The 26,842-nt window shown below is 51.6% G+C and overlaps 7 protein-coding genes across 7 annotated transcripts; 1 reads left to right on the forward strand and 6 right to left on the reverse strand.

Annotated features, from left to right (window-relative positions):
- Positions 1-7,461: 7,461 nt before the first annotated feature.
- Positions 7,462-7,677, reverse strand: CORC01_01338 (uncharacterized protein; the record flags this gene model as incomplete). The annotated part of the gene is made up of 1 exon (XM_022612994.1): positions 7,462-7,677. The coding sequence occupies one exon, from the start codon at positions 7,675-7,677 to the stop codon at positions 7,462-7,464; it is 216 nt and encodes a 71-aa protein (XP_022480422.1).
- A 411-nt stretch (positions 7,678-8,088) lies between these two features.
- CORC01_01339 (beta-1,3-glucan-binding protein) lies at positions 8,089-9,623 on the reverse strand (the record flags this gene model as incomplete). Its single annotated transcript, XM_022612995.1, has 2 exons — positions 8,089-9,025; positions 9,079-9,623. The coding sequence occupies 2 exons, from the start codon at positions 9,621-9,623 to the stop codon at positions 8,089-8,091; spliced, it is 1,482 nt and encodes a 493-aa protein (XP_022480423.1).
- Positions 9,624-11,574: 1,951 nt separating this feature from the next.
- On the reverse strand, positions 11,575-11,808 carry CORC01_01340 (uncharacterized protein; the record flags this gene model as incomplete). The annotated part of the gene is made up of 1 exon (XM_022612996.1): positions 11,575-11,808. One exon carries the CDS (start codon positions 11,806-11,808, stop codon positions 11,575-11,577), a length of 234 nt encoding a protein of 77 aa, XP_022480424.1.
- A 3,223-nt stretch (positions 11,809-15,031) lies between these two features.
- On the reverse strand, positions 15,032-16,244 carry CORC01_01341 (fasciclin domain-containing protein; the record flags this gene model as incomplete). Its single annotated transcript, XM_022612997.1, has 3 exons — positions 15,032-16,036; positions 16,130-16,177; positions 16,212-16,244. 3 exons carry the CDS (start codon positions 16,242-16,244, stop codon positions 15,032-15,034), a joined length of 1,086 nt encoding a protein of 361 aa, XP_022480425.1.
- Positions 16,245-20,603: 4,359 nt separating this feature from the next.
- Positions 20,604-20,915, reverse strand: CORC01_01342 (uncharacterized protein; the record flags this gene model as incomplete). The annotated part of the gene is made up of 1 exon (XM_022612998.1): positions 20,604-20,915. The coding sequence occupies one exon, from the start codon at positions 20,913-20,915 to the stop codon at positions 20,604-20,606; it is 312 nt and encodes a 103-aa protein (XP_022480426.1).
- Positions 20,916-20,980: 65 nt separating this feature from the next.
- Positions 20,981-21,217, reverse strand: CORC01_01343 (uncharacterized protein; the record flags this gene model as incomplete). The annotated part of the gene is made up of 1 exon (XM_022612999.1): positions 20,981-21,217. The coding sequence occupies one exon, from the start codon at positions 21,215-21,217 to the stop codon at positions 20,981-20,983; it is 237 nt and encodes a 78-aa protein (XP_022480427.1).
- Positions 21,218-22,249: 1,032 nt separating this feature from the next.
- Positions 22,250-25,169, forward strand: CORC01_01344 (uncharacterized protein; the record flags this gene model as incomplete). The annotated part of the gene is made up of 5 exons (XM_022613000.1): positions 22,250-22,284; positions 22,349-22,398; positions 22,520-22,688; positions 23,241-23,317; positions 24,724-25,169. 5 exons carry the CDS (start codon positions 22,250-22,252, stop codon positions 25,167-25,169), a joined length of 777 nt encoding a protein of 258 aa, XP_022480428.1.
- Between the last annotated feature and the right edge of the window lie 1,673 nt (positions 25,170-26,842).

Consider the following 26,842-nt stretch of genomic DNA (forward strand, 5'->3'; position numbering starts at 1 on the left):
CACGATGCCTTGTTCAGCCATGCCGAGGCCGCACGGCGACAATTCAGGCTGGCTGAGAAAGACACTCACCGGCGGAGGTGCTAACAATCAATAGCTACAACTTGGAGCTGGACCCTTGGTCGTGGCTGCGTCGTGCAAGAGAATATCCACAGGAGACCAGACCCTTGGTGGGAGGGGCACAGCCATTCCATACGAAACTGCCGTCACGCCTTGCCTTGGGAGCTCTTCACCACCTCGACTGTTTCACAAGACTGCGGCTGCAAAGACAAAGACATGGGGATGACGAATCCGGAACTTTTCCAATGCCTCAAAGCGAACAACAAAGAAGCTGAATGGCATCTGCCACAGGGCTATGATGACGTACCGAGGAGTCTTCGGGGGGGTTACAGAGACGCAGATAGGGCCAAATCGAAAAGCGAAAAGTCGATCAACAGAGACGTACTTATTCTTCCCGCGCCTTACGAAAGTGATATACGCAGCTTCTCGCAGGGCTTCTCGTCAATGAGAAAGAAAACAGATACCAAATTGTCCATGTCTCTGCTCTGCATACCATTAAAGCGGCGAGGACGGCATGGGTCCGTGGTGCGAACAGGGGTATGTTTATGCTTGGTGCCATGCAATACGCACACGCTAAGCAAATGAGCAACGGGCGCCCGGCTCACTAGCCACAGGGGAAGATCTTTTCTTGGACTGCAGGAAAAAAGAAATATTAAAAAAAAATGGATAATGTCATAGGGCGCTAACAAATATCAGATGGAGCTTCTGGAACGCCTAAACCTTGGTAGACCAGCAAGCTAACTGAGAACGACACTCAAAGCAATGATGACACCGCTAAGAAAAGCTGAGACAGCGGCGCGATACCTGACTCTGGCGGTCCAGGACGGCGGAAAGTCTCATGAGCTGATCAGGTCTTTGTTCATTGTTACCCTCAGCGAAGAGGCCCCGAGGTACTGCAACGCCTATCGATCTCGTATTTCCCTGCGAACGTTGCAAATGCTGCAGGTTCCGCAGGTGGAGTTCACGTCATCCATCTTTCGTCTCTCGAGACATGTGCGGATATGTCTGCACCTGAGAATGCCGACGAGGTCCGTTAGATGCCATGCCAAAAGGTCGTGATTACCCACTACGTACATAGAAAGCACCTCTGCCGGCCGGACAAGTGGCTGAGCCATGGCTGATTTCAACCAACCGGTGATGCTAGTGGGCCTGATAGAAGCTCAAGACTCGAAGCCCGGCAAGATCAAGTTCAGACCCAATATTTGTTTACCCGTCATGATCTCCAAATCATCCGATACGTTGTTACGGGTCCGTCAAGTAGCGCCCAATTTTGCGCTGTTACAGTAGGGTGTTGGCAGGTACATGCACGATTATCCTGTCAAAAATAACGGCAAAATTTAATCCGTGTGAGAATAAATAAATTAATGAAGAGAAATTGATGTATTTTCAAGGGCGGTGCATCTGGCCTGGAGTATGTGGCTGCAGTTCCATTTTTTTTTTCGAGGTGTGTCCAACCTGCCAATTCTTCGTATTCGGCAGGGGACTTGCAGCAAGTGCAGCAGAATAATGCTGGCAGGGTGTACGGATATTCCAGCCAATCCAAGCCGCTACAAACTACACACTCACTCGCGCTGCTCACGCTCACTCAACCTGGGCGCAATCGACCAGTCAACTCGTCGACCGTTTGAACCCTCCACGGGAACGGCATAGAAATCGAGATGCCGGCTTGGGGCGACTGTCGCCGGTGGTGAGATGTGACGAACCGCGGATACGAAGGTAACGGCTCCGAGAGTGCGCAAAGATTCCAGGTCGGTCTTGTTGATCAACCCATCTGCTCTCGCCTCTGAGCGCCTCAACAAACGCCACCGTTCACGATACAGCCCAGCTTGCCTCAGCACCTGTCAGCAAAAGTGACAACACATGGAATATGGGCAGGGGTTCACCGAAGCGAGCATGTCAATGTTCAATATGAGCATGGTCCCCTGTCATCTTACGCAATTAAGCTTATCAAAGACCAAATTCCCTGCCTGGGTATGCCGCATTAACTATCGATGCCACAATGGTGCTCATTCTCGCCACGTTTGCGTTTCGCCAAATTATAGCCCAATCCCCCCATCGATAACCATGCTTACCTTACTTGCACCCGCCTGATTCTCACCATCGGAGCCAAATCTGGCCCGCTCGTCGAGTCAAGCCTGCGTACGGACGTGCCGTTCAAAAGTTTTGGCTGAAGAGTACAGAGGCGATAATCGACGCTAGTCAGCGCTAGTGGTGATTTTACCCCACTTTAAAGCGCGCCTTACCTAATTAGGCTAGCCACCTTCTATTTACGGTCTAGATCAATATATTTTGCTTTTTAACCACAAGGCCCCCAGCCTAGGCCCGATTAATTATTAACTTCCACCTTACACCGCCACTTCTATCAAAATACTAAAATCGTCGGATATCCGCTATTATAAAGGCCTCTTTTTCCTCTTTATTATAGCGTTTAAAAAGAATATACCCTTAGCTATTAAGGTAATAATCTTAGCTTTTTATAGCCCTATTAATAGCGGAAAATCTACTAAAGAAATCTTAAAAGCTCTTTTTTTATTTACTTAAACTATTAATAATATTATTTTATATATTAAAAGTAAAGGCTTCGATTTTACCGTTCCTACCCTCGAAATCCTTCTTAAATATTATAAAGCTACCCCCCGAGCCGGCCGGCTAAAAAAAACTACTAAAATAACTATTATATTTATTATTAATAAAATTTATTATAACCGCTACGGCTACGAAAAGAATTACGCTAATATTATTAAAGATTTATTAAAAAATAAAAGTATTAACGTCTTTATTATTACCGTTTAGTATATATTTCGCCGCACTAGCTTTTATAAAACTAAACCTATTAAAAAGCCCGGTTTAATAAAGAAGATAAGGTAATAAAAGCTTAAATAATGCTAAGACTACGCCTATTAGACCCTTGATAATTAGAAAAAAGTAATATAATTAGACGAGACTTTAATAATACTAAACTACCGTAAAGGAGGCTACCGACTCTAGCGACGACTTAACGAAGTATATATTCATTTATATATACGTAAGCGGTAGAAGGGCTTCTCTAAATTTATATTTTAAAGCTCTTTTTTATATGATAAAAAAGGCCCTATTTACGTTTAGTAGCTTAAGACCGCTACGGAAAAAAAAGAGGCTAAGCTTAAGATCGCTAATTTTAACTATTAGTTAAAACTAATTAAATATTAAGAATAGGAGTTAGATATATAAATAAAGCGATTAGCTTTTTAGAACTTATTTAGCCGTAAACTAACTTAGGTATAAAACGAAAGTAATAAAAAGCTATTATATAAAAAAAAAAAAAAGGTATTAATTAATATTAATATCGCTGTGAAATCCTTTTTCTAAAATTATTTTTATTTATAAAGCTCTTAAGCCTTAATACGTTAATTTAAAAAGATAAGGCGCCAGCTTACGACTACTAATTTATCTACTATACGTATAATTTTTATAATATTTAAAAACTATTTTAGTATAGTAATTCTTTAGATCTTAACCTAATTAAGCCCTATTAGCCTTATATAAAAAGGAAAACTATTGAGAAAAGAATATTAAAAAATAAGATAGATATAATAAAAGCGTAGCTCGATTATTAAGAAAAACTACTTTAAAATCAAATCCGATGTTAAATAGAACGCGTCTTAGTTTATATTTAATAAATTATCGCTTTAAAAAGCGGGAATAATTATAAAAAAGGCCGTAATACCGGTAAATACCGTTAATAAGCTAAAATTAATACTATTCTTATTCTCAGTAATTAAATTAACACTATTCATAATAGCGGCGATATTAGTTAGAACGGCGGCGAGATTGGCCCCTGTTAATACCCCTGTCAATACCCCTGCCCACGCAGGGGGGGTTTTGTACCTTTCAGCCAAAACTTTTGAACGGCACCTCCGTACCTGACTTACCTTTCCCCGAACGCGCATATACGCTTTTTCATCTGAACTCAACTCCAGGCTCCCTCCAGGCTCCGGCGGCAGCCACGCTTGGCCATACCTCGGCTTCCTCCCCTGCGGCTTGCCGACGTCGCGATGGCAGATATCGTGGCTGAAGTGTCAATTTCCACTCAGGTGAGGATAAGGGGTAACTCAACTTTGGCGCGCTCTTAAAATCAGGAGAACACTGCGCGGCCTCTCTAGACTTGTCAAAGTCCAACATGGTGCATGATCTTCAGCCGCAGCCGCGATGGCTTGATGCCGAACTAACTCGCAACGTGGGATATTCCCAGGCGACTCGCTGGTGGCGTTGTGCTTCCTAATTTCACCTCAACCCGCCATCCTGGGTCCTCGTAAGATGTCCGCGGCGCCCGTTTCTGGAGTCTCTGGAACTATCGTCGACTGACGCGTGCGACTTTGTCCGTGGACCGTTGTCAATCTCTGTCTCACTCTATTGCCTATTCCGAGAATAGCAGTGCCACCCATCCTGTCGGGTGCAATCTTCATCCAGTCGTCCCCTAGCGCCTCTCACTATCAGATTCGCGGCTTCGACTCCTCAACAAATCCCCTTCCGCAACCCCTGTCGAGATAAGGCTGTGGTAGTCAAGCCGGATTTTCGCAATCTTCTCTGCGGACGCATGTCACCGGCAGCCGACAACCTCACCTCCACGTCCGCTTGCAGGTGCGTTCGAGCGGGCAACGTTGGGATCGCAGCGGTGACAAGCACGCCCCGCCCGCTTCCATGACCAGGATCCTTCCAGGGCCAGCCGTCCAGTGTGACTGGCAGCTTTGGCGGGAGACCCCTTGACGGCAGTATGCCGGCGACGACAGCCAGCATATCTCAGCTCCAGTCCTCTCTGGCCCAGCAAAGTACCCATTCTGATTGTGGTAAGAAACTGCTAGCTTGGCACGCTTGGTCTAGCTCGTCGGCGACATTCCTCGGGCACCCGGTAGTCTTCCGACCCACCGGTATGGGTGGATGGGTTGTGGGCACTCAGGATCGCGGGCGGATCCCCCGGAGAGAGAGAAAACGTGAAAGACCCCTTGTCGGGCTGTGGCCTGTGTCTATAGTTACACGAGTACCCAGGGCCAGGCCGGGCCAGACCCATACGAATTGGATACCTCAAAGGTTCCGCACGATGGAGAGGTGTTTGCAATCAACTCTGGCACGCGGGGTCCAAAAGATTCCGCTGGTCTCTGAGCACGTCAACGAAGTTGTCTTTCCCACATTGGCTAAGTAAATTAATTTTAAAATATAAAAAGAATTTTTTCAATACTTGTTTATAGTTATAAGGTACTGAACTTAATAGTTAGCCTTTTTAAGGTACGCGGCAGTCTGCTGAGAGCAGAAAAAGTGTAAAGAGGACCGGCGGTCCCTTGACCCCCGCGCGTCTGGCTAGAAGCAGGAAACAAAGCTCCATCAGCCCATTTTTCAAGCTGCGGTCATGGCGGCGTTTCTCCATCGTGTGTCCACCGAAACCCCCGAGACGAATCTACCTTTAGATTGCGGGACATCCCCTGCTTATAGCAATCACTCCGATATCTATCCCCACCAGGCATGTGTTGCAAGGCTGGTGCATCTTGAGACTTGTGGCGAGCTGAGGGATCAAATCTGGACAGGAATTGTAGTGTAGACGAAGAAAGGGTCCGTGGCATCTGCAGGGGATGTCAGCTTGACGGCGTGCATGATCCCGAATCAGATCGCTCATCGTCGACCGCCCACAAAGACTTGCTGCCGCGGTGCCGGTGTGGGACTCCCGATTTTTTTCATCTGGCGGCTCGCACCGAAGGTTCCTGTAACAAGGGAAACGGGAGTCCGAGCAGCCCGTGTCTGCGCTTGTGTCGCCTTTGTACCTAGGAAGAATAGAAGAGATTTGACTCTTTCCCGGCATGAATGGCATGCAATGGACACGCAACGGCGAGCGAGACAGCAAAGGTTCATATTCAAGGACCCCGTAGCAATGCAACATAACCTCCCCTCTGAGAAGCCCGGGAGACTCTGGTTGGAGAGAGCCCAAGTACCAATCCCTGCCGGGCGCACCTGTTTCCCAGGCACTCGCCCACCAGCCGAGGTCACATTTGGTGTGTTGGTGCGGGGCCCTCCATGTAGGTGGATGAGCGGGAAAACAGAACACGTGTAGGACTCCTCCAACGTGGTCACCGCAATGCGCCAAGACACTGCTGAAAAATCTTAATTCCCCGTCTCTAGCTGTTGATTCCCAGGTACCAATTCGCGTTTCTCTGAGCGAGTCCCATTGAATCATCATCATCACGGCACTTGTCCACTTTCGCCAGTCAATCAGATAGCTTACTCAAAACCTAGATTCTCAGTCTACTTCTCAAATCCTTTCTGTTCCCACTTCACTTGATGCGACGAGGGTCAAGATTGACGAACGCTTCCCTGTCGGAAACATTCAGGGCGCCTCCTTACCTACTGTCGGTGACTGAAAGTCGGGTATCCACTGCGGTAACCCCAAGGTGTCCACGGGCTCGTTCGACCTGAAGCTCACCTGCTCACCTCGAACCTGAATTTGTGGGTTCTACTACTTCTTTGGTACACGGACGGCTCACTCAACTCTTTGGAGATTTGTACATTGTAGTAGAGACAGAGACTTGGACGAAATCCTGCGTCTTGTTTCTCCCAGTCAATCGGGCTACCACCGTGGACCTACCTCCCCCATATTCACATCATCATCGTCATCATTATCACCTTTCATGATGCAGAAGGGATGGCAATTTCGACTCACGACCCATGGCGGATTCGATCCAAGACACATAAGGCGGCCACAATCAATCAATGTCCCCCTTCTCCGCCTCAGGCATGGGTCTTATAATGAGACACACTTCTCATACCCTCCCTGGTCTCATAAGGTCTTTCTTCAACTCTATATTTGAGGCGGGACAGTCTCACGCTCGTTCGGAAGGGCGGATTGTGATTCACCTGTGGCGTGCCCCCAGCTTGTACAGCCCGAGACCCTATTTCGAGAGGTGAAGCAGCCTAGATCTGTAATGTTCACACGTATCAACAGAGACAGACCCCGGGATTCTTGTGTATCTGTAACACTGAGTTCTCCGCCGCGCTGATGACAGCTGATGAAGTTCTCAATTTCTTTAATCAATCACAGGACACCTTGCCCAGATGAAAGGCCGACGTAAAAGACGCGAGGGCAATAGTATCTCAACTTTCATCTCCCGTCCATCGGCCACATTGTGATTGACGAGGTGAATAAAGCAAAAACTGGATGCTAGTAGAGCCCCCCCAGGCAGGGTGGCAAACAGTTCGCTTTCTGGCCATGGTCAGAAAGTAGCATTGCATCGCCAAAGAAGCTGGTAGCGACCAGGGAAACCAAATGTAGAACCCTCGACCATCCAGTCAAATGTGAGGGCGATTTGATGAGCTACGGCGGGATCCAAAGGTCCCCCTGTCTTCCGGCCCTTGATTCTTGGCTGTTTTGCTGCCACGCTGTCAGGTAACGAAAGGGAAGAAGGCGCCAATAGCCCGCCGCATGGTTGTCTTGCGGGGGCCCTTGTTGTGCGCGTACAGGTGTTGGCCGGGCGCTGTGATAAGCCCACCAGCCTGGAAGTGTCGCATATGCGTGAAGTGGAGGCGAGTGGCTGCAACGTCTGACAGCAGCTGGCTGGTGTCGGTTACAGTGGCAGTGATGATGACTGCATCGGCCATTTATCTGCCTTGAGTCTCGACGTGCAGGGTTCCAAAGTTGTCAGCAGTGGCATAGCTTCCATGTCAAAGCTGCCGCTTGACAATGTTGAGAGTAATCGGGTAGATTCACAGTAAACTCATAAATATTAACAAATATTTAACAGGGAAATTTTGGTTGAAGAAAGATTTCAAATTCATTAGATGGTAATAAGTTTGCGTCTCCCAATGTCCTACTCATAATCCAAGATATAGTCGTCAAGTATATGTGCTCAAAGCACCTGGGTTAGCATCCCAAGTTGGTATTCCAGAGTAATCGCCTTCCGTTGTAAAACCCGCACCGCGCGCCCATCATCTATCCCAATTGTGCATGTTGCCGTCTATATGTAACTGTGCGGAAAACTCCAAAAGAAAAACGGCCGTCCAAGTGAGTTTCTACAGATCCTCGTTGCCGTCGCACTGCTGCCACATGGAAACCTTCTGAACAGTGAGCTCGGGTTGGGTCCAGGTAGGGTACCACTGGTCGCGAGCATTCCAGAAATCCTTCTTGACGTTGGGGCCGTTTCCCACCCACGGCTTGCCAGACTGGCCATCCTCGAACCAGCCGTTGGTACCGCCGACAGCCACGTTAATGATGAGATAAAACTTCTGGTCAAAGGGGGTGTTGGAACGGCCAGTTTGACTCCAGACATCCTCTAGACGGGAACCATTGGAGTTGGTCTGGGGGAAGTCGCCACGCTGCCACATGGGCTCGTCAAAGTTGGTATAGAGGACCTGCAACAAACGGCTGTTGACGTAGGTGAAAAGGTACTTCTGGGACCATTCAAGCCCAAAAGTATTGAACTCATCACTATATGTCGTGTGCAGGGCCTGACGTTTGTTGTTGGTCCTCCACCAGGCATCGTTGGCTTGGTCGGGGCCCCAGTGCAGAGCAGAGGAGACAATGTTGTTACCACCCTGTGCATAGGTCCAGTTGTTACCGCGGGACTCCATGATATCAATCTCGCCCGAGAGGGGCCAGGCACCATAGGTATCCTCAACGGGCATCATCCAGATGGCAGGCCAGAGCCAATCACCCTTGGGGAGCTTGGCGACGACCTCGACGCGGCCATACTTGAGGGTAGCACCCTTCTTGGTGTTGATGCGGCCAGACTTGGTGGGGGGAACAATGGAAGAGTTGCCGGAGGTGGTGTTGGTAGCAGCAACACAGGCAGAGAACTCGGTAGAAGTGCAAGTTCCGTCCTTGAGCAGGTCAATCTCATTATCCTTCTCAATGAGAGCGGAGTCTTGGAGAGTGGGAAGGATGACCAAGTTGCCGTCCTTGAGGAAGACGTTCTCGCCATCGGCAGTGGTCTGCTGGAATTCACCGTTGCTGGAATGGCATTAGCGCTGTGCGGGGTGAGGAATGTGAGCGAGGCAACGTACCCAAAGCCGCCGACTTGCACCTCCTGAGTCCAGATGTTGCTGTCGAGACTGCCGCCGGAGAAATCCTCCATAAGAATGGGACAGTACTTGTGCTTTACGACACTATTGATTCCGTCCCAGACAAGGAAGCCAGAGACGGCGAGACCAATGAAGATACCGATAATAGGAATGATGGTGACCCATTTCTCCTTGGGGTCGGCCTTGTCCAACCAAGGCTTTTCGACATCCTCCTTGCGAATACGTCTCGAGTGGAAATACCGCTGGGAGCGCTCGTCGAAGCGGGCGCCAATGGCACTGGATGAGCCGAAGCTCGAGGCAGGTCGCGAGACGGCAGGCGTGCCGAATGGGTTTGTACCCATTGGGGTGCCGGCCATGGGGCCTCTCTGGGAAGCTTGCGACTCGATACCATCGCCAAAGGGATTGCGGCTGTTCTCAGTATTAGGCGTACCGGGGCGAAGAGGGGTTCCGGCGGCCGTGGTGGCCTGTGACGGCAGTCCAGCTGCTGGGCGGGAGTAGTAGCCCTGGCTGTACTGATCTTGATCCATAGTGTGTTATAGACGAGGGGTGAAGTTGCCGGAAGAGGTTGATGGCCTTGCGGCTTTATGTAGAAGAGTGCGTGTTCCTCACAGTGGCCAATGGTAAGTGAGCGAGGGTATAACGAATGTAGAACCGCCGATCGTGGAAAGCGAATGGTTTGCCAATTGTCACAATGCCAGTTCAGATGAGCAGACTCGTCAATGGCAGTGAGAAAGAGCGGCAGGAGAAAGATTTGTACTGCTCACAGCGGCGGACAAGGCGAAGGGGAGAAGAAAGAATCCCAGCTGGACATGAAGGAAAAGGCGAGACCGGGGAGGTAAAAGGCAGGTCAGGTCGCCGCCAACAGGAGAAGACGCAGGCAGATCAAAGGTGCTCCTGGGCGAGCTAAGATCAGGATGGCTAGGCGCGGGTCGGGTACCTCAGCCAATGTACTTTCCGCCGATTCTGCCATTGTGCATTGTGGCCCATTTTGGGAGGTACAGGACTTGATATCCGTACACAGTACGGTGTCAAGTGGGTGTCAAGAGGCAGTTCTCACACAGTATTTTGGCACACTCCAGGGCTTGACGGAAGCCATGTAGCTCACCGAGGCCCCTGGATCAGCCACAGTGAAAATCGATAGGCAAGACTGCACACTGTACGTACCGCAGTACTACCACACACCCCTCCGTCTCTTTTTGTCGCTTCCTCTTCCTCTCTCTCTTTTCCGCTTCCACTTCCTCTCCACGTCCCACCCACCTGCTCCCCCTACCCCCGGTGCCCCCGGTGCCACCTCCTCGACCCCCTTTCAGCTTGCCCACTTGATCGTTAACTTTGAATCCGGCCTTTGCTAGTTCGGACGGGGCCGCATTTGTTTCTTTCACCAAACACTTCGACGACGACAATCCTCGCCCGTTTCTTCGGCCTCCCCTTTGCCCTCACCTTGACGAACCCAGACCTGAAGCAATCCAGTCCCGCTTCGTCTGGTCTGGCCTCGCCGTTTGCCCAATATTACCACCCAAGACAGTCCCACAACACGTACGTATCCATCTCGGCGCTACCTGTTCAGCTGTCGCCATATACGGATAAACCTCTCGAAGATCAAGGATCACTATCTCATCATGCCATCCGGCACGGCCACCACGAAACCTCACTATTGAAACACTGCAGAACGCTTCGCCTTCAGCCCTGGACATATGATGGCAACATCACAAGTACCGACTGCTCTCTGTCTTCCCTCGGTCTCCGCCTGCCAGCACCACCCTTGGCCCTTGCCAGGCCCGCTTCCCGTCTTGCCGTGGTTACCTTGCTTCCTCGCGGCCAGAAAGCACTGCCATGAACAACAAGACGCCAGGAAAAGCAGCAAGAGATTTGCCCATGCGGCTTGTTATGGTGCGCTTGCTAGCTCGGTGGCGTGCATGCATCGGCCACTTCGCTCAACGATGCCCTTGTACCTGCATTAAAACCCCTGTTTGCTCTCCTGCTGGCCCCCTGGTCCCTGGTTTGGTCGTTGGTCGGACGAAGAAGAGATGATAAGAGATGCTACTTCTTTAGGACTAGATCTCAATAGCGTCCGACAGGATTGAGCCGGTTTTTCATGGCCCGTCTTGGTCCCCTCCTGGACTCCCTACCGCAATTTCCACCGTCACGTCAAGGCCGTCGCCATCGTGTCGCGATGGCGTCAAAGCTCAACTCAAATCAGCTCCTTCCAGGTGCCAGACTCGGCCTGCGTCGACAGGCCTACCGCGCGCCTGTGCTCTTGGCTTACGGCATCTCACCAAGAGCCATGGTTTTGGCCCGATACGAGACTGAGGAAACGGCGTTCAGCTGAAGTAGTGTAGGCCTCCCGGGGCCAAAGCCAACAGGCTCCATGTCAAAGAGTTGCAGAACATCGGACGATAATCCGTTGGAACACCAATGCTTTTGCTGTTGTAGCTACAGAAGGTTCATCTGCCAGACACATTCACCTCACGCAAATTTTCATCGAGATTTGGCATCACCAACTCTAGCCCAGCGGCCTTCTCCAAAGCGACCCAGGATATAACATTGACTATGTCCATGCCCTTTCCCTCGGAAAACCTGGGTGTCTGGATCGTGCTCTTTCCCAGCAGCTCGGACGATCCGCCTTGGAGCTGAATTCGACGATCGGCAAGGAGTGTGCTTCCAGCTCCCAGATGTTTCCCGAGGGTGGCGAGTAACACTTGAATCCAACATGTTTGATCTCGGCCTCGAGAATGCTTGTGCCGGCCCTGCCGCTGGCTGTACTATCGCACTTCCGACTCTGCCCTCAGAATCCTTAGTTTTCATCCTAGGTTATTCCACTGGAGCCATCTTCGGAAGATCGACGCCTCCGGAACGGACCCCGGCGAAGCGGCAAATGTCTTCCTTTCTCTTGTTGCTATCTTACAGCTGCCTCTACTAGTGGTCTAAAAAACTTGACTTGGGAGCGCTGCCTTTGTTGGCGTCAAGATATGGCAAGCCGTCTCTACAAAGGACAAGATTCGGCCTCGGTCCTGCTGACGCACAACGTCACATTCGGGGCACTTGCCGATTATCACGCAGGAAGACATCTGCAATGCAAATGTAGCTGGCAGGTTGGCAAGCTTCAGAAAAGCAAGAGGGCCGAGGACACTGCATCAAACATGCGTTAGCGTTTCAATATCGGCCAGTCGAGCTGCAAAGGCAGCTCTATACTGCAGTACGGCAATCCTTGATGAGGCCATGTACGAAACATTGGGGTTTTCTCATTCGACGGTTTGGACCATGTCCATCACATTGGGCTTCCTCTATTGAAGCTCAACGGGCTCTGATCACATCGGGCTTTTCTTTTGGTAGGGAATTCTCTCCTGCGGCAGTACCCCTAGCTGAACCCGCTCCGCGGAGTCGGTATGTCTCGATGTTTTGGTTACAGCACATGAGTTGAGCTCTTGTCACACGGGCTGTATGTGGCACGCCATGGAACCACCACTGCCATATCAACACACGAAGTCATGTTACACACGAAGCCATGTTACACAATCATCCGTCGCTTGATAGTCTGCTGTAAACCGTTGTAGTGTTCATGGTGTTGATGGGAGACTTCAACACGTCCCCGCCAACTATACCTAGCTAGACCGCCGCTGCGCCGTACTATCATTCGCAATACGGTTATCTTTGCCACGCATCTCAAGGAGCTTTGTCGACGTTGCATTGAGGTCTGACGACTGAAGGTCTTGCATCGCAATGAGCCCATGGGCATGTTCTTTGAGTATTTGGTGTGGTGGCTGGACGAGCCAGTCAGTCGCCGCACAAGCTCATTGACCCCGCCTTTTGCTGGCCGAGATGGCTGCCCCTCCTTCTCGTGTTCTACGTTGGCTTCGATTTTCCCCGGCCAGTCAGGCGTGCAGCTCGCCTAAACGGTTATTTTAGGAATAAGGCGTCTGCACTGAGAAGGCAAGAAACCCCAACCCTCCCGACGCCTCCCCCTCTGCCCACCACGTCAAGCTGCGCAAGTCTCGCATTGGGGTTGGCCTATGACTGGTGACCTGTGGTCCAATCGCGGTGACCTCGCAGCTCACAAGTCTCGTCGTTATCTGGTGGCAGAGTACCAAATAGAATGTATGTTTCAGTTGAGGCAACGGCCATAGGAGCAACGTGTCGTCGCCAGTATCCAACTTCTACAAAGCAGTCGTTGACGGCCGTTTGTGTGGCTGATAGATACGTTGTTATCGAGGGGCATACAGATTGTTGGGTGGCTGGATGGTTGATCAATCTAAGTCATCTGCAGCTGTGCCAAGGCAGAATTTGTCCTTTTGGTCGGGAGCAACCCTACATAGATCAGAGCGCTTTTATTTGCTGCAGACAGACAGGGTACTCTGCATGCAATGCATTAACGCTTTACGAAAGGGCTAGAGCGACGAAAGGCCCAAACCCTGGGCGAGCTGGACAACGGAGCATGCATTCTTGCCACGCCACGAAGCAGGGTTTTGTCTACCCGGGGATCCGACTGATGTTGGGTATGCGCTGGCCGGTTGGCAACTGGGAAAGTGTGACGACTGCAGTGCGGCGAGATGCGGGCCTGCGGCGGTGGCCTTGGGTTACTAGCCGAATTCATAAGATTGTGCTACTGGATTTGTAGAGAATGCTTGGACTGAAGGGGGGAGGGGTGGTTTGGTGGAAAGTAAATATGTTGCTACAAATCAGCAATGGCTTTGAACTTGAGCCTCATAACACACAAGATGTGAGGTTGGGCGGGTTGGAGAGCTTCTCTTGCCTAACCAATAGCCTCTTTGTACGGCACAGCGAAATGTACGAAATGGTTCAACTCTGGCGATGATGTCGAGCTGAACAATGACTGGTACAAATCTCGTGAAAAAAGCTTGACCTTGAACATGTATAGAGCATAGAAGTCCATCTCTGCTGCTGCTGCCTGCATTTCCTTGACGATGCTATTCCAAGACTAGAATTCCCAACCCAAGTTGATTTGTACTCGCTCTGAGTTTGCTGGTTTTGCAGAAGCCCCGCTGTATAAGTCGGAGGATAGCGTGACAACCCCTCGACCGAGATGTTATCATCTCTTCTTACCTTCAAGTTTACAGAAAAGGTCTCCACTTACACTATAGCTACGCAGAGGTGGAATAGAGGTGTATCTCACGTTCGTGATAGTCCAATAGATCCATCTTGTCTACCTACCTACCTACCTATGTGGGGAAGGTTCAGGAGCGTAGTGATCAAATGACTTGTAACGCAAATGCTTCGAAGAACACAGTGATATTGAACCCATGAAGACAATCCTCATTAGTTCACATCTTTACATTGAAGTTGTCTTTATGAAAATCTGCCTACCACAGTGAGAATGATGGCTGTCTGGATAATTAGGGTGAGAGCGAGGAGTGTATGACAATGAAGAAACCCTTTCCCAATCTTCAACACAGGAATTGGAAATTGAAGTTCAAACCTCGGTTGCTTGAGGCTTTGACAGGCACTTGGCTTCGATATAAATAGCCCGTGCTGAATCATTGGCAACATCTGATTGCGAGTAGCCAGCGACAGGAAATCTTGAAGAATGCCACTTACATCCTTGGGAAACCTGGACCTGGATCCAGGTTATAGAATCTGCCTTGCCAGATCACACAGAGGCTTTGGAAGTGGACGCAAGAGGGGACTAGGTGAACGGTGAGTTATCTTGCCGTTACAAACGGAAGAGTAGTTTTTGCTGCAATCAAAAGCACCTTGCTTCTCGACGTTGTGCTCTATGAATCATAAAAGGAAGCCTGAAGTCCGCCAGGCACGTCACTCGCATCATAACTCGTTGCTGCGGGGCATCGGACTGCGGCCATTCATCCTGTCTTCCAACACTCAGTCTCATTTATTACTAAGGTATACTATCTTCATCTTATACCGTGGTACTAACGCCTCAAACTAGCCGTCCAGACAATCGACCCCCACAGATTCAGCCCTAAGCCAATGCGGCAAGCCCCGCAAGCAGAGCCGCACCAGCAGCCACACCCGTTCGCACCGCCGCGCCGGGGCTAGTTGTGGTCCGAACCCCCGTCGTAGAAGACCTCGTCGAACTCGCCGCCGTGGGACTACTGGAGGTTGTCGTCACGGGGCAACTGACGGTACAGGGGATCGCCGTTGTGAACGGCAGCCCAGAGCCCGAGCTCTCGGGGTAGGCGGGCGGCTGGGTGACGGCGCTGGGGTTGGGCGTCAGGGACGGGGCATCCGGATTCAGCACGTTGTCGATGATGTGCATGATGCCGTTAGCGATGAGGATATCTGGCTGGATCACTTGAGCTGAGTTCAGGAAGAGGTTATTGCCGGATCGGATGACGCTCAGGTCCTCTGTAGCTATGGTGGTGAGGTTGGTGCCGTTCTTCAGGTCCGAGGAGGCTAGGATCTGACCAGGTACGACGTGGTAGTTGAGGAACTTCTTCAAGGCATCTTCGTCGAGGTTATTCAGGGAGCCGGCGACGCGTTGGAATGCCTCGTTGCGGGGCGCAAAGATTGTGACGTTCTTCTCCTCCGCTATCGACGGGAGGAGTTTGGCGGCGTACAGCGCGCCGAGGAAGGCTGGGAGCTTGAACGAGTCCGTCGTATTCTCCAGCCTGGCGGGCGGGATCAAGAGATTGTCGACCACCTGGATGAGACCGCCGGCGAACTTGATGTCCCCCTCGACCTGGGTGGTGCGAATACCCTCGGACGAGGTGAAGACAATGACGTCGCCCGGCTGCTTGTTAACGAGGACGTTCTGCCCCGTGGTCACGTTGGTCCAGGCTTTGTTTAGAAGTAGTGAGGATCGGAGCACCGAGGGTCCCGATTCAAGGGCGCCAGTTGAGACTGTGCCCTGGAGGATGTGGTATTCCAAGATGGGGACTGCGATTGATGCGTCTGATTCGTTCCAGATTCCGTTTAGTTGGGTGCCTGGGATGTTCTCAAAGGCAGAATTTGACGGCGCAACAATCTGGGTGTTGTATTAGCACTGATGGAGGAAGTTTTATGATTGCGTGCCCAGGAATAAAGACGCGGCTCGAAATCGAGTGCTAGGACAACCTACTGTGACACCATCGTAGTTCGGAAGTTTGAGGATTACTTCGGGGTATTTCTGTTCAGAGTCAGCAATTATGGCTCTTATCTACCTGAATCTCTGACTCGTAGTCATAGGGACTCATGAAAGAAATCCCAGGAATTCGAGGCTCGCCTTGATCAAATTATAATACGTAGACAGGTTTGATTGTGATTGAAGAACGCTCCCAAGGTCGTCTTCTTGGGCAGCGACGGGGTTCACCAAGGACAAGAGACCAAAGAATGCAGCCTGAGAAAGCGCCGGTAACATCATCGTAATTGGGCACAGTGAGGTGGAATAGAATTAGAAGAGGGAGAAAACGCCTGAGCTACTCAGACGATGGCGGAAAGCCTCAGTTGATGTCGAGACTTCCTCACAATGGATCTGTCACGAAAGCGCGAACAACGGCAACACGGCACGGAGCAGAATTCCAAAACCCGACGAGAACAACCGCAGCAATAACGACAACATCGGAAGTGCCTTTCGGGAGAGGTATCGGCCCACTGGAGAAAGGCGAGCCGCCTAAAGAGGCTGTGAGCGCCTGCTGCTCGACCAACGATGGTTACCCTAAACCCTGGGCTGCATGTATTTGTCGAGCCCCTGGGAAGGATCTTCTGCATCGGACTGGGGCAAGGCGACGTCGCGACACCGGGAGGAGGTTCTTGGCAGAAAGCCACGGAGAGAGAGAGAAAGCGTTACTACTGTTACAAGGTGATTGATCCCAGGGCGTGGATGAGATTTGTGTCTTGCCGACTGGAACAACTCATAGAAACACCCAATATACGGTGCGTCAGTAGCAGACCGCCTGACGCAGTAGCTGAGAGAAAACCCGGAGTGATTTGTGTCAAGACTCGGTTTGGGGCATGCCAACGTCAGCGTATCTCAGCATAAGACGAATTCTGCTGGGGCACTCGGAAATAAGCATGCCAGAGATGGCTCTATTGTCCGAGAACGAGACCAACCAAGATTTACTTACCGTTACCGTTGATGAGCCCGAGGCTCGAGAGATAGCGGGCGGAAGCCGGCAACATGAACCATCGGTAGCCAGTCAATCAACCAACCGCCCAGGGGCCAGGGGCCAGGGGCGACTCGGCGAGACAGACACCCATGTTGCACGTCCACACGTCTCCATGCAGCCCTGCATGGGAAAGTAACACGGCCAAGAAGAATAAGAAAGGACTGGCAGGCAGAGGGTGGCATTTGCCCACGTTCCCGGTCCAGCACATCAGGCCCCCTCTTGATAAGGTAAAACAACGGTTGCTTCTTGGGCTGGCATTGTCATTAGAGGACACATTGGGGCTGAACCTGTCGCGTGGTGGACGACAGTGTGATGCGAGTGTTGCCTTCGCAAGCTGTGCAGTTTGCTGAGAATCATTTCACTTTGAGGTCTCACCAGGTGTCTCGAATGGATCAGCTTCTGAATTACAAGGTTAAAGTTGAATAGAGTTTAAGTTAGTACGTGGTCCTCGCTTGTCTGTGGAACCACTGCCCTCTCAACAAGATCCAATGCGCAGCGAGTGCCCATCGACACTGGAAGCGATTCTGGCTGGGCTGCCATTTTGACCAAGGAATTTCTTGCACCTTATCAAAAAAAGTGATACGAGCTTCCTCACCTGCCTGGCCGAATTCGAGACACTGCACGGCAAGGTAGCGCATCCGGCAACTTCATCCAAGGATTGCCTTGGCCAAGGTTACACTTTTCGTGCTCCCCCCTCTCCAACACCGCCAACACGAGCTGCAGTGCAAGCAGCGTGGATCGCAACAGCCAACGAAATTGGAGGCTCGACTGAGGCGGTCGCTGCAGAAGCACGTCGCGAATCCCAGTCGGGAGCATCGCATCTGCGGTCTCCCACGGGAACACGAGATGCAGTTCAATGCAAGAAAGCCCCCCCCCCCCAGTCCTTTGGCCCTGACCATGTTGCGCCCTGCCCAACAATGCCTTGCAGGGGTCTCTCTCTGATGGAGTATTCCCACACACTGCCAGTGAATCCTCGCAGCGCCACTTGTGTGCCCGTGCTCTTTTGATCGTTGTTCTCCTTGCCGTGACACCGTGAGCAGTGGCCTACTTACCTAGAGATGGCGACAAGGCTCAGTTGACTTAGTCTTCACTTGCTGGCTCCTCACTATACGATCAGAAGTTTATGATCCGGTGCAAACATACGACCATTAGAAGTGATACGGGGATCAACATGATTGAACGGAGGAGCTGTTCTACCAAAGCTTTCGGCAGTGATTCCGTCGGGGATTGACCACTATCCAGCGCCTCAGAAGCGACTTCATCCTCTGGACATGTTTGTTTCTCCTTCGGTGCTTCGGAGGCAACTCCCGACGAGTAACCTTCCTCCGCCGATTCTCCCGCCGGACCTGGCCCACATTTGCCGGCCCTTCGGCCTCGTCACCTCCAAGTGTCCTCATGAACAAACGTACCTAACGCATTAGCAACGGCTTAATGTATCCGTTGATATGTGTCCCTCATACATATTGTATCTACAGGCATGCTTCTATCTACAAAAGTCTCTGGTTCGGTCTCAGTAGGGGTTCCTTCTTTGTGGGATTTCATCGCGGGGACGAGCACAAGGCCTGGATCATAAACATGTCTCAGTACAATTACCTGTATCATACTCAAATCAAGATTCTGCCTAAAAAATAGTCTATGGTTTTGCTTGTCAGTGTCAACAACGGTATTCGTGGGCTGGTTTGGCTTCAATTGAGATCAAAACCTCCGTTCTTGTTGATGATGAGAATAGGCAGAAGAGTTTTCTGCTGAACAATTGTGTCAAGAGGGCCGGCTGCCTTCATCATCGCGCCACGACAAGTGTTGCTAGACTGTAAACCATAGAGGGAGGCCTATTGTCCTGATGCAGCATTCTTCATTTCGAGGAAGGCTCCATATTCTGCTTTCAAGACCATGGCCCCGATACGTCTTGATATCTCTGGTCTTGACAGATATTATATGAAGGTAGCGATGTCCAAAAACTATGAAACGATCCATCTTGCTTGCCCTGGCTACCCGAGCAATGATTTGAGTACTGAATTCATGTAGTCAAGCACGAGATAGATTGTAGTGAACCTTGCCGCTCCCATACATGCCCCGCAGGGAGTACGGACAATCGAGTATGGGGGCAAACGGTGGCAGGAAACATACGCATTAGCAACCTCGTCCTTGGCTCCTCCCCTCGAGTCTTGTCTCCTCGGATCAAGGAGTAATCGGATTCAGGTTATGACTTGACCACTATCCAAGATGTAGTGATATCATCCCGATATCAAGTGAGGCAGAAACATAGGCCTTGGCAAAGAGCATATGGTATTCTCTATAGTAGCTACTGCAATGAGGTGGAATGATACCTCCGGTTGGAGGCTCGCTGGTGCCATGTATTCCTCTCTGCCGGAAACATAACCACGACGTGTTTTTGCCAGCTCCTATGCATATCAAATGAGGAGTGATGGTGTTGATCTCTTAAGTTTCAATTGCGGAGCGATAGAGATGTGTTCAAAAGAAAGGCGATAAAAAGAAAGCGGCTGACTGTGACCGGATCCTACTGGAACAGAAAGAGGATGGTTTCAACTTCAACGCCTCGGCCCATGTGCCGCCGGCCACTTGGACTCTCTCTCTACCTGCCATGAAGAGACGATCGAGACAATTTACAGAAACTCATGGAACCTGCCGACGCTTCAGCATCACTCCAACTCAATCTCCTCACAATTCTCACTCCGATCGCTTGCTGAACTATGACTCTCGTCAAACGATCCGCAATGATAGTGGCCTGTATTAGCATACGTTTATTCTGTCGAGGTGCCCAGTAACGAATACCCGTCCCAGCATCAAATGGTAAAAGAACTAATCCTCTTGAAACCTCAGCCATGGCTTATATTCGCTAATGAAAAACCCAACTATGGCAGAAACTTTCCACTTCGCCTCCCTGTCGTGTTGACCACAGCCATGCTGAGCGGCGTTGCCCATTCTTGTCAATCTGACACGGGGGGCACAAAGAATGAGATCCAGGCAAATCAAATAATGGCACCAAATTCTCAGGGAACATTACTATCATTTATCTGGATCATGTAGCATGTATCACATAGAAACATTGCGAATTTCAGCGAACTCCATGATTTATTCTACCTTGGACGAGAAAAGCTACCGAGGCTACAAATGCGTGATACGAATGGAGAAAAATCTGAAATCTTGATTGTCGACTGCCTAATACTAAGGGAAAAGGAAAATGTGATGCGTTTTCTCTTCGCAGAGAATGCAGGTCTAATGATGCTTTGTGTGGACTGGTCCCGTGTTGGTTTCTTAATGCTGGTCTGGAAGAAAGGGGGAACGGGAAAGGGGGGAAGGACAGAATGAGAAGGAGGTTGAAGGGAATGAGAAGTACAAGAGCCAAAGAGAGAGAGAAGAAAGAAGACCAGTCTCGATTGAGCCAAAGAGGTGAGGTGAGAAGGGGTACGAGTTCCATTTCTCTGTTCATAATTCGCGTGCCATCATTGAGATCCCAGATAGACGAGGACCGCGCCTATACCTTGATGCAGTAAGAAATCTCCAAGATGGCCGCTTAGTAGAGTTCTGAGGCCTCAGTAGCTGCGGCACCGACGACGCGCGTTTCACAGCCGGATCCTCGACCCGCGACCCAGCTGACTCAAAGGGTCCTGCGGTCGTCGTAGAGCGCCCATCGATAGCCGAGGAGGATGCCGCGGTGCCCTGTTCCTGGCCAGAAGCGAGACCCGTCGACTTCTTTCTGCTCTCCTGGTCCTCGACGTGTGCGGTCACGAACAACATGTTGGACGTATTGATGTAGATTGGAGAGTCTCCAAGCTAGTTGTCGTGACCTAAATGCTCCCAATTTAGGGGCTCGGCGGGGGCGTGGGCACATCCGGGCGAGGGCCGAAAGGGCCGGGACGTGGACCAGGTGGTGGGGTCGGAGGGGCCGTGGGCAATTTTTCAATGGGACGCAGAGGGTCGTCGTGAGGACAGCTTGATTCTTTTTCTTCCAAGCTTGAGTAGACGCCTGAATCCTCGTCTGAGATGTAGGCTGGGACGTAGTCCTTGTCAAAGATGTTTGAGTACATTGAGGACAACATTGTTGGAAGGGCTTTGCTTGGCGGGTGATTTTATGGTGCGGTCTTGTTGGAGCTGTTCAGAATTTGGGGGCCGACTTTGGTAAATCAGAGGAATCAGAGACGGTCTGTTTAGTGACTGAATCAGTGAGTGCTGAGGGTCTTGGAGTAGTTGATGGTTGTGAGGGTAGACTTCTGCCATCTGAGACATTCAAACTAGATGACAGCCGCCTCCTATATACCTCTTCACGAACCCTACATGAGGCTCTGCCTATACACAAACACATACGCAGACCATAGACCCTCCACAACGTCGAATGTTGCCCAGCTAGGCCGCGGAGCTTGTCGATACCTCCGACACCATTTCCTCAAAGAAGTCGAACAGCAACTGACCTGGCGCTAAGCGCGAAGATTACTGCCTTGTGTGACGCGACAACCAGAGCTCCTCTGCCAAGCATCGCGTATGACAAGGGGTGGAATCTGAAAGGGTCACACATATTCCACACTCCCTACCCGTACCCGCAGGGGTCCCAAGCCGCTTATGGCAAGGCAAGTCGAAGCACATACAGCCCGCCGGTCAGGCTCCCAGGAACCGGGAACGGCCAACCAGATTGGGCGAAAGGCTCCCAAGAGAGTGGGTAGGAAGGGTGCCCCCGCGGGTAAGGAACAGGCAAACATGGCAGTGAAGGGGTGGGTGGACATCTTACTCCAAGATGGGCACGGCAGGGGTCGGGTGTCGTATATGACGGTGCTCGCAAGTCGTCAAGGGCGTGGGATGCCAGCGGCGGACGCGGGATCATGCTTCGTTGAAAGCCGTTGTGTAACCAGTCCAGTCAGGCAACAAGTCATCACCCGGCTGATGGTCCGAAGGAGTTGAGAACCTCTTGCTTTACTTACTGCCAGTAACTTGGTACTATGTCCGGCAGTACCAGAAGGTATTCTAGGCTTGCTGCCTGGCTGCCAGTCGTCGACCGAGGGAGGGTGGTAAGAGTCCTGCCGAGATTGTCCATCATGTGAGCGCCTACGTCCACCGGTGTTTGGTTCCGGATCGCAAGCATGTCGGGGCCGGCCGAGCGGACAAGGCAGAACACGTAAGTTGAGCAGAACAAAAGGCCTGGAAGGACACTGAGAGGCTAGGAAACGGCCCCCAACTAGGAGGCTTGGGACAGAGAGGCGATGGACGCGGGGCCACTCAGCCCAGCGTTGTGTGGCTCACATGGATTTTGTCCAATCTACATCCAGTGAATTTGCTGTTCCAGAACGGGTTGTGGAGGGTAGGCGAAATGAAACATGGCCACGCTGACACTGGGACAAAATGAGCACCAGGGGGAGATGAGAAGTCCAAGATGTCCAGGCCGCAAGGAAGCGGTCGACGCGAAGGACGCTGTGAGTACGTTTTCCGGTCTAGCGCAGAGCCGACGGGGCGGATTCGGCCACACCCACAACCCACGTTGTTCCACGCTTTCCACCCAACAGGCTGGAGCAGGGCGAGGGTGTAAGTCCATAGGGCTGAAGGATGCCGATGCTTTGTCAACCGTTGAACGACGACGTTGTCCAAGCTTTATGGAGTACTAGAGCATGGCCGAGAATATTCTGCCGCATTTACGGCGTTTCAGTCTTGATCAACCCGGTGAATCATCGACCCAGTGTTGTAAGGCAGTCGACCAAGTCAAGATGCGTTTGTTTGACCTATTTGGTCTTTTTAGCCCAGGTTAGCTTTCTCATAAGTGTGCTATGTGGGGAATTGACTGGGGTTAAAGACAGTCAACAAACTCACAACGACGGAGTTCCCTCTGCGCCGCACCCATTGCTTGGCTCGCTGCCACCCAAGTGTGGGTTGCGGCATGGCGAACATGCCGTAAGACTATTGAAAGCAAGTTTCTTGAGTCAGAGAGAGCCATTTACTCGTCAAGATCGCGGGTGAGCTGTGTTGAGTAGGGGGTCACTGTCGGCTGCCCCGGCTTTAAACCCCCTGCTGCAGACCAGTTGCAGCCCTTTGTTGGGGGGTTAGGGCGACAGTAGGCGATAGAGCAGGGTTACTCAACAGCCGAGACATTACCATCTTGTACCCGGCTGGCTGTTATGATGCTGCTGCCGCCGCCGCCGCCGACGGTGGTGCTTCTCGTGGGTGAACCGGCTGGATGGTTGTAAGGCGTCAGGCTGGCGGTGTGTGCGGAGTTATTGGTGTGATGCCTGCGTGAACGAGAGTTCCCGGGGGCCCGTTGCCCCTCATCCCAGTATCGGGGTCAGCTCTATCGGCTTACGATTGGCTCCATTGGCTACCATGACGACTTGCATGTTGCGTGGGCCTTTTCAGCATCAAATGAGGTTGCGCATTCAGCTATGTTGTCAGCGTGCTCGAAACCAGGCCCTTGGAGTTTGTGTAACTCAGAGGATGAAGAATCTCGGTCGACCGTCGTAAATTGTGGCGGGCCCAAGGTACTGTGCATGTTCTTTCCAGACATGCCCTCATGACGATATCCGAAATGATGGCATTCGCAGTAGCGCCGTGATTTCCCCCACTTCGGCGTAAGCAATCGCACGGCTTGGTCAGAAAGAGTCGAAGTGGCCCCTCGCTGCCTGCTGCCTCGACGTCGATTCGCCCTGTGGGAGTCAAAAATAACCATGTCTAGAAGAAGCTGACTCAACAACGAATCGCTGTGAAAGGCGTTATGAACACAGGCAACGTCTCTTGATCTGCATCTTTTGGAAGGTCAATCGGGCGGAGACCAAGATAGATGTGTATTGTCAAGTAGTGTAAGCTCACCTGATGCCAAACGAAGCAGCATCCACTTCTCTGCCCGATCATGCAATCTGGCGCGGCCGCCAAAGCAGAATCCGGACAAATCTCGCCCTTGTGTAGACGTGAAGAATCCTGGACATGGCCGAGAACTTTGTCGAAAGCATAGGAACCTTTGAGAACAGTACTGCGGGAACGGCTGGCAAGACTCCACAGGAAAATGCGCTCATCGGGTTGGCTCTATCCGCTGAAGGATTGCGGCAAAGGCGAAAAGCACCGAAATTAGACTGACCGATCTGCGAGCCACGCCCTCCCATTCGCCATAATACAGCCCAATCAGGCTGTTCAGAGCGACCGAAACAATCAAATCGCGTTCCCAATTTGCACCAGACAAAGTTGCGATGCAAGCCTATAGGCAACCTCAATCCACACGCGGGGTGGTCACTTGACGACTGCAAGCTTGTTCGATTAGTGATCAGTGTAAATAAATTAGCTCTGCGAGCCGAGGATGTCAAGGATACACAATGAATTTCGCATAGCAGGGCAGGTTCGCCCTCCCGAAATCGAGTCACCAGTCGAGGTAGGACGAAAAGACATGTGTCAAGGTCCGGCAATCTAAGCATTCGTCTACGCAATATTAGCTGAGAATACGTGCAGGCAAGATCAGGTCTTACGGGTTGACTGAAGTGCCCACGCCCGCCGCCCGCCTGCCCTAGGGTATCCCAGCCGACTTTTCCTCGTTCCTCATAACGCCTGATAGAAAGATCACAAACCACCTAATCTCGCCCAGTGGCGCTTCAAGATTGGCTCATCTATATCCACGACCGCCGCCGCCGCCGCGACCGCCGCCACGATCGCGGCTACGGCTTGGAGACCGGGATCGACGGCTGTCGTAACTATCGTAGCTGTCTCGACTCGGACTTCTTCTTCGGCGGTTGCGGTCGTTACCGCGGCCACCACCTCCACGTCTCGGAGGTGGCGATGGTGATCGAGAGTATGATCTTGAACGGCTTCGGTATCTGCTTCCACCACCACCTCTGGACGGAGGAGCAGCCATGGGAGATCGGCTTGGGGAACGTGAGAGCGAACGGGGCCGATAGGTGTCTGATCTGGGGCCGAAACGAGCCTGAGGTGGCGATGCACCCCGTCGGGGGCCGTTCTGACCGAATGGCCCGGGTCCGCTTCCTCCGCCGCCGTGGAATCCGCCCTGGGCCCTTCCACCTCGACCGCCTCTAGCATCGGAGCCTCCGCCACGTCGAGCCGCAGGAGGTGCTGGGGACATCTTGCGCCGAGGGAGGACAATTGAGACGTTGATTACCGCGCCATCAAGCTGTGCCTCATGCATATGGGCGATGGCTAGGTTTCAGCCCGACGGCATCGACACTATGAGAACGATCGAAAAGCACAGCATTTTCTTATTCCGTTGACCAGGACTCTCCCCGAGATCAGGTCCGCCAGATTACCCCAGCGCCTGGACTACAGGGCAGCCTAGGACGACCTAGTCTAGCAGCGAGCAAGGAGTTTGGAGCGTCAAAAGATCGCCTAGCTGGCGAAGCACAAGCACTCCCGCTCGTTTGCCTTGCCCACATGGGGAGTCTGTGGGTACAGGCAACAACAAGCCCCCGTAAAAGGAGCGACTGAAAGGTGAAGATCACCCCTACAGCAGCGTAGCATCTTCAGGCCCGATAGGGCTTCTTTGATTGATGGCGGTACGTGCTCTCGCCCGGTTAAAACCCGAACGCTCTTAATCAACAAGGAAGCGGACTCGGAAAGAGAGCGTTCACATTGACGCAAACCTGCCGAAGGCGGCCAGGTGTGTATGGTTACCAGGTTTCTGGTGAAGAATGGCTTCTTTTGTTCAAGTAGCGCAAGCTTTGGCGCCGGTATCCTGCTCAAGATTGTTCCATCATGCCGAGACGCCAAGGGTGAAATGAGACGGCATTTTAGTCCCAAAGAAACCGCTTGCCTTGTCTCTTCGACAGAGTATGATGACAGTCCACCAGTTTCGTCCCTGGTCGGTTCATCTTGCTTTGCTGCCTTTGATCCTGGTCGCTTAGCCCTGCTCGGAGGCCACGAGATGAGCGTTCGGTCCCGAAGTCAAGCCGGACGAGGGGCACTCTCGCAAACAAGGGGGTGCGGTAATGGATAGGGCAAGGGGGGAGGTGACGAAGTGAGCCTGCAAGGGATTCGATTAGGATGCCTCCTTGGGTGTATGAACGGCGACCAAAAGACTTGGAGGCGGGGCAACCCAAGAGTTACTTGCAGTCACGTCGAAGATGGTTGCTGGTAGGCTCGGATCGCAGCCTGTCACCGATCCACGGTCTATGTGACAAAAGAGAGTTGTGCAACCACACGTAAATAAGCCATTCTTCGATCAAGAGCCTCCGGAGCACGGCCGTATATTTCGCCAATCGACTTGTCTCACAGAGGGCGTCTATTGAGTAAGTATTTCATTCAGTGTCTTCACTTAATAGATGTTTCCAAGTAACGTAGCCATCGTTCGTATCCTGAGGACGGCACAGTACGCCATGTTGGCTAAGAACAACTAGGTTGCGTATAGCCACCTCACCGAACGCGCGCCTAGCGCCAATCTCTTGCCTGTAGATGTCAATTCCATGCGCTTCGCCTTGGTATTCTCACTGCTGCCCTGTAATGAAGTGTTCGGCCACCATACGTTCGGTGAGCATACCCCTGATCCTATTTCCCGACCTAGGTAATACAGATTCAACTTTCAAATCTTCCCTGTCCCGACCGTTTTTCAATGTCAAGCCTCTAGCTTCAGTGTCAGAAATCGGTGCAGCGAGTAATCTTGTCGATTCCTTCCCGCGACAAACCAGAATGCTGCTTCAGATCTGCTCCTCTGTCCGTTGTTTTCTTCCTCTCAGTGGCTGACAGTGAACAGCCAAGGA

Source organism: Colletotrichum orchidophilum, assembly GCF_001831195.1.
Source record: "Colletotrichum orchidophilum strain IMI 309357 chromosome Unknown Scaffold_7.1, whole genome shotgun sequence".
In the NCBI taxonomy this organism is placed as follows: domain Eukaryota; kingdom Fungi; phylum Ascomycota; class Sordariomycetes; order Glomerellales; family Glomerellaceae; genus Colletotrichum; species Colletotrichum orchidophilum.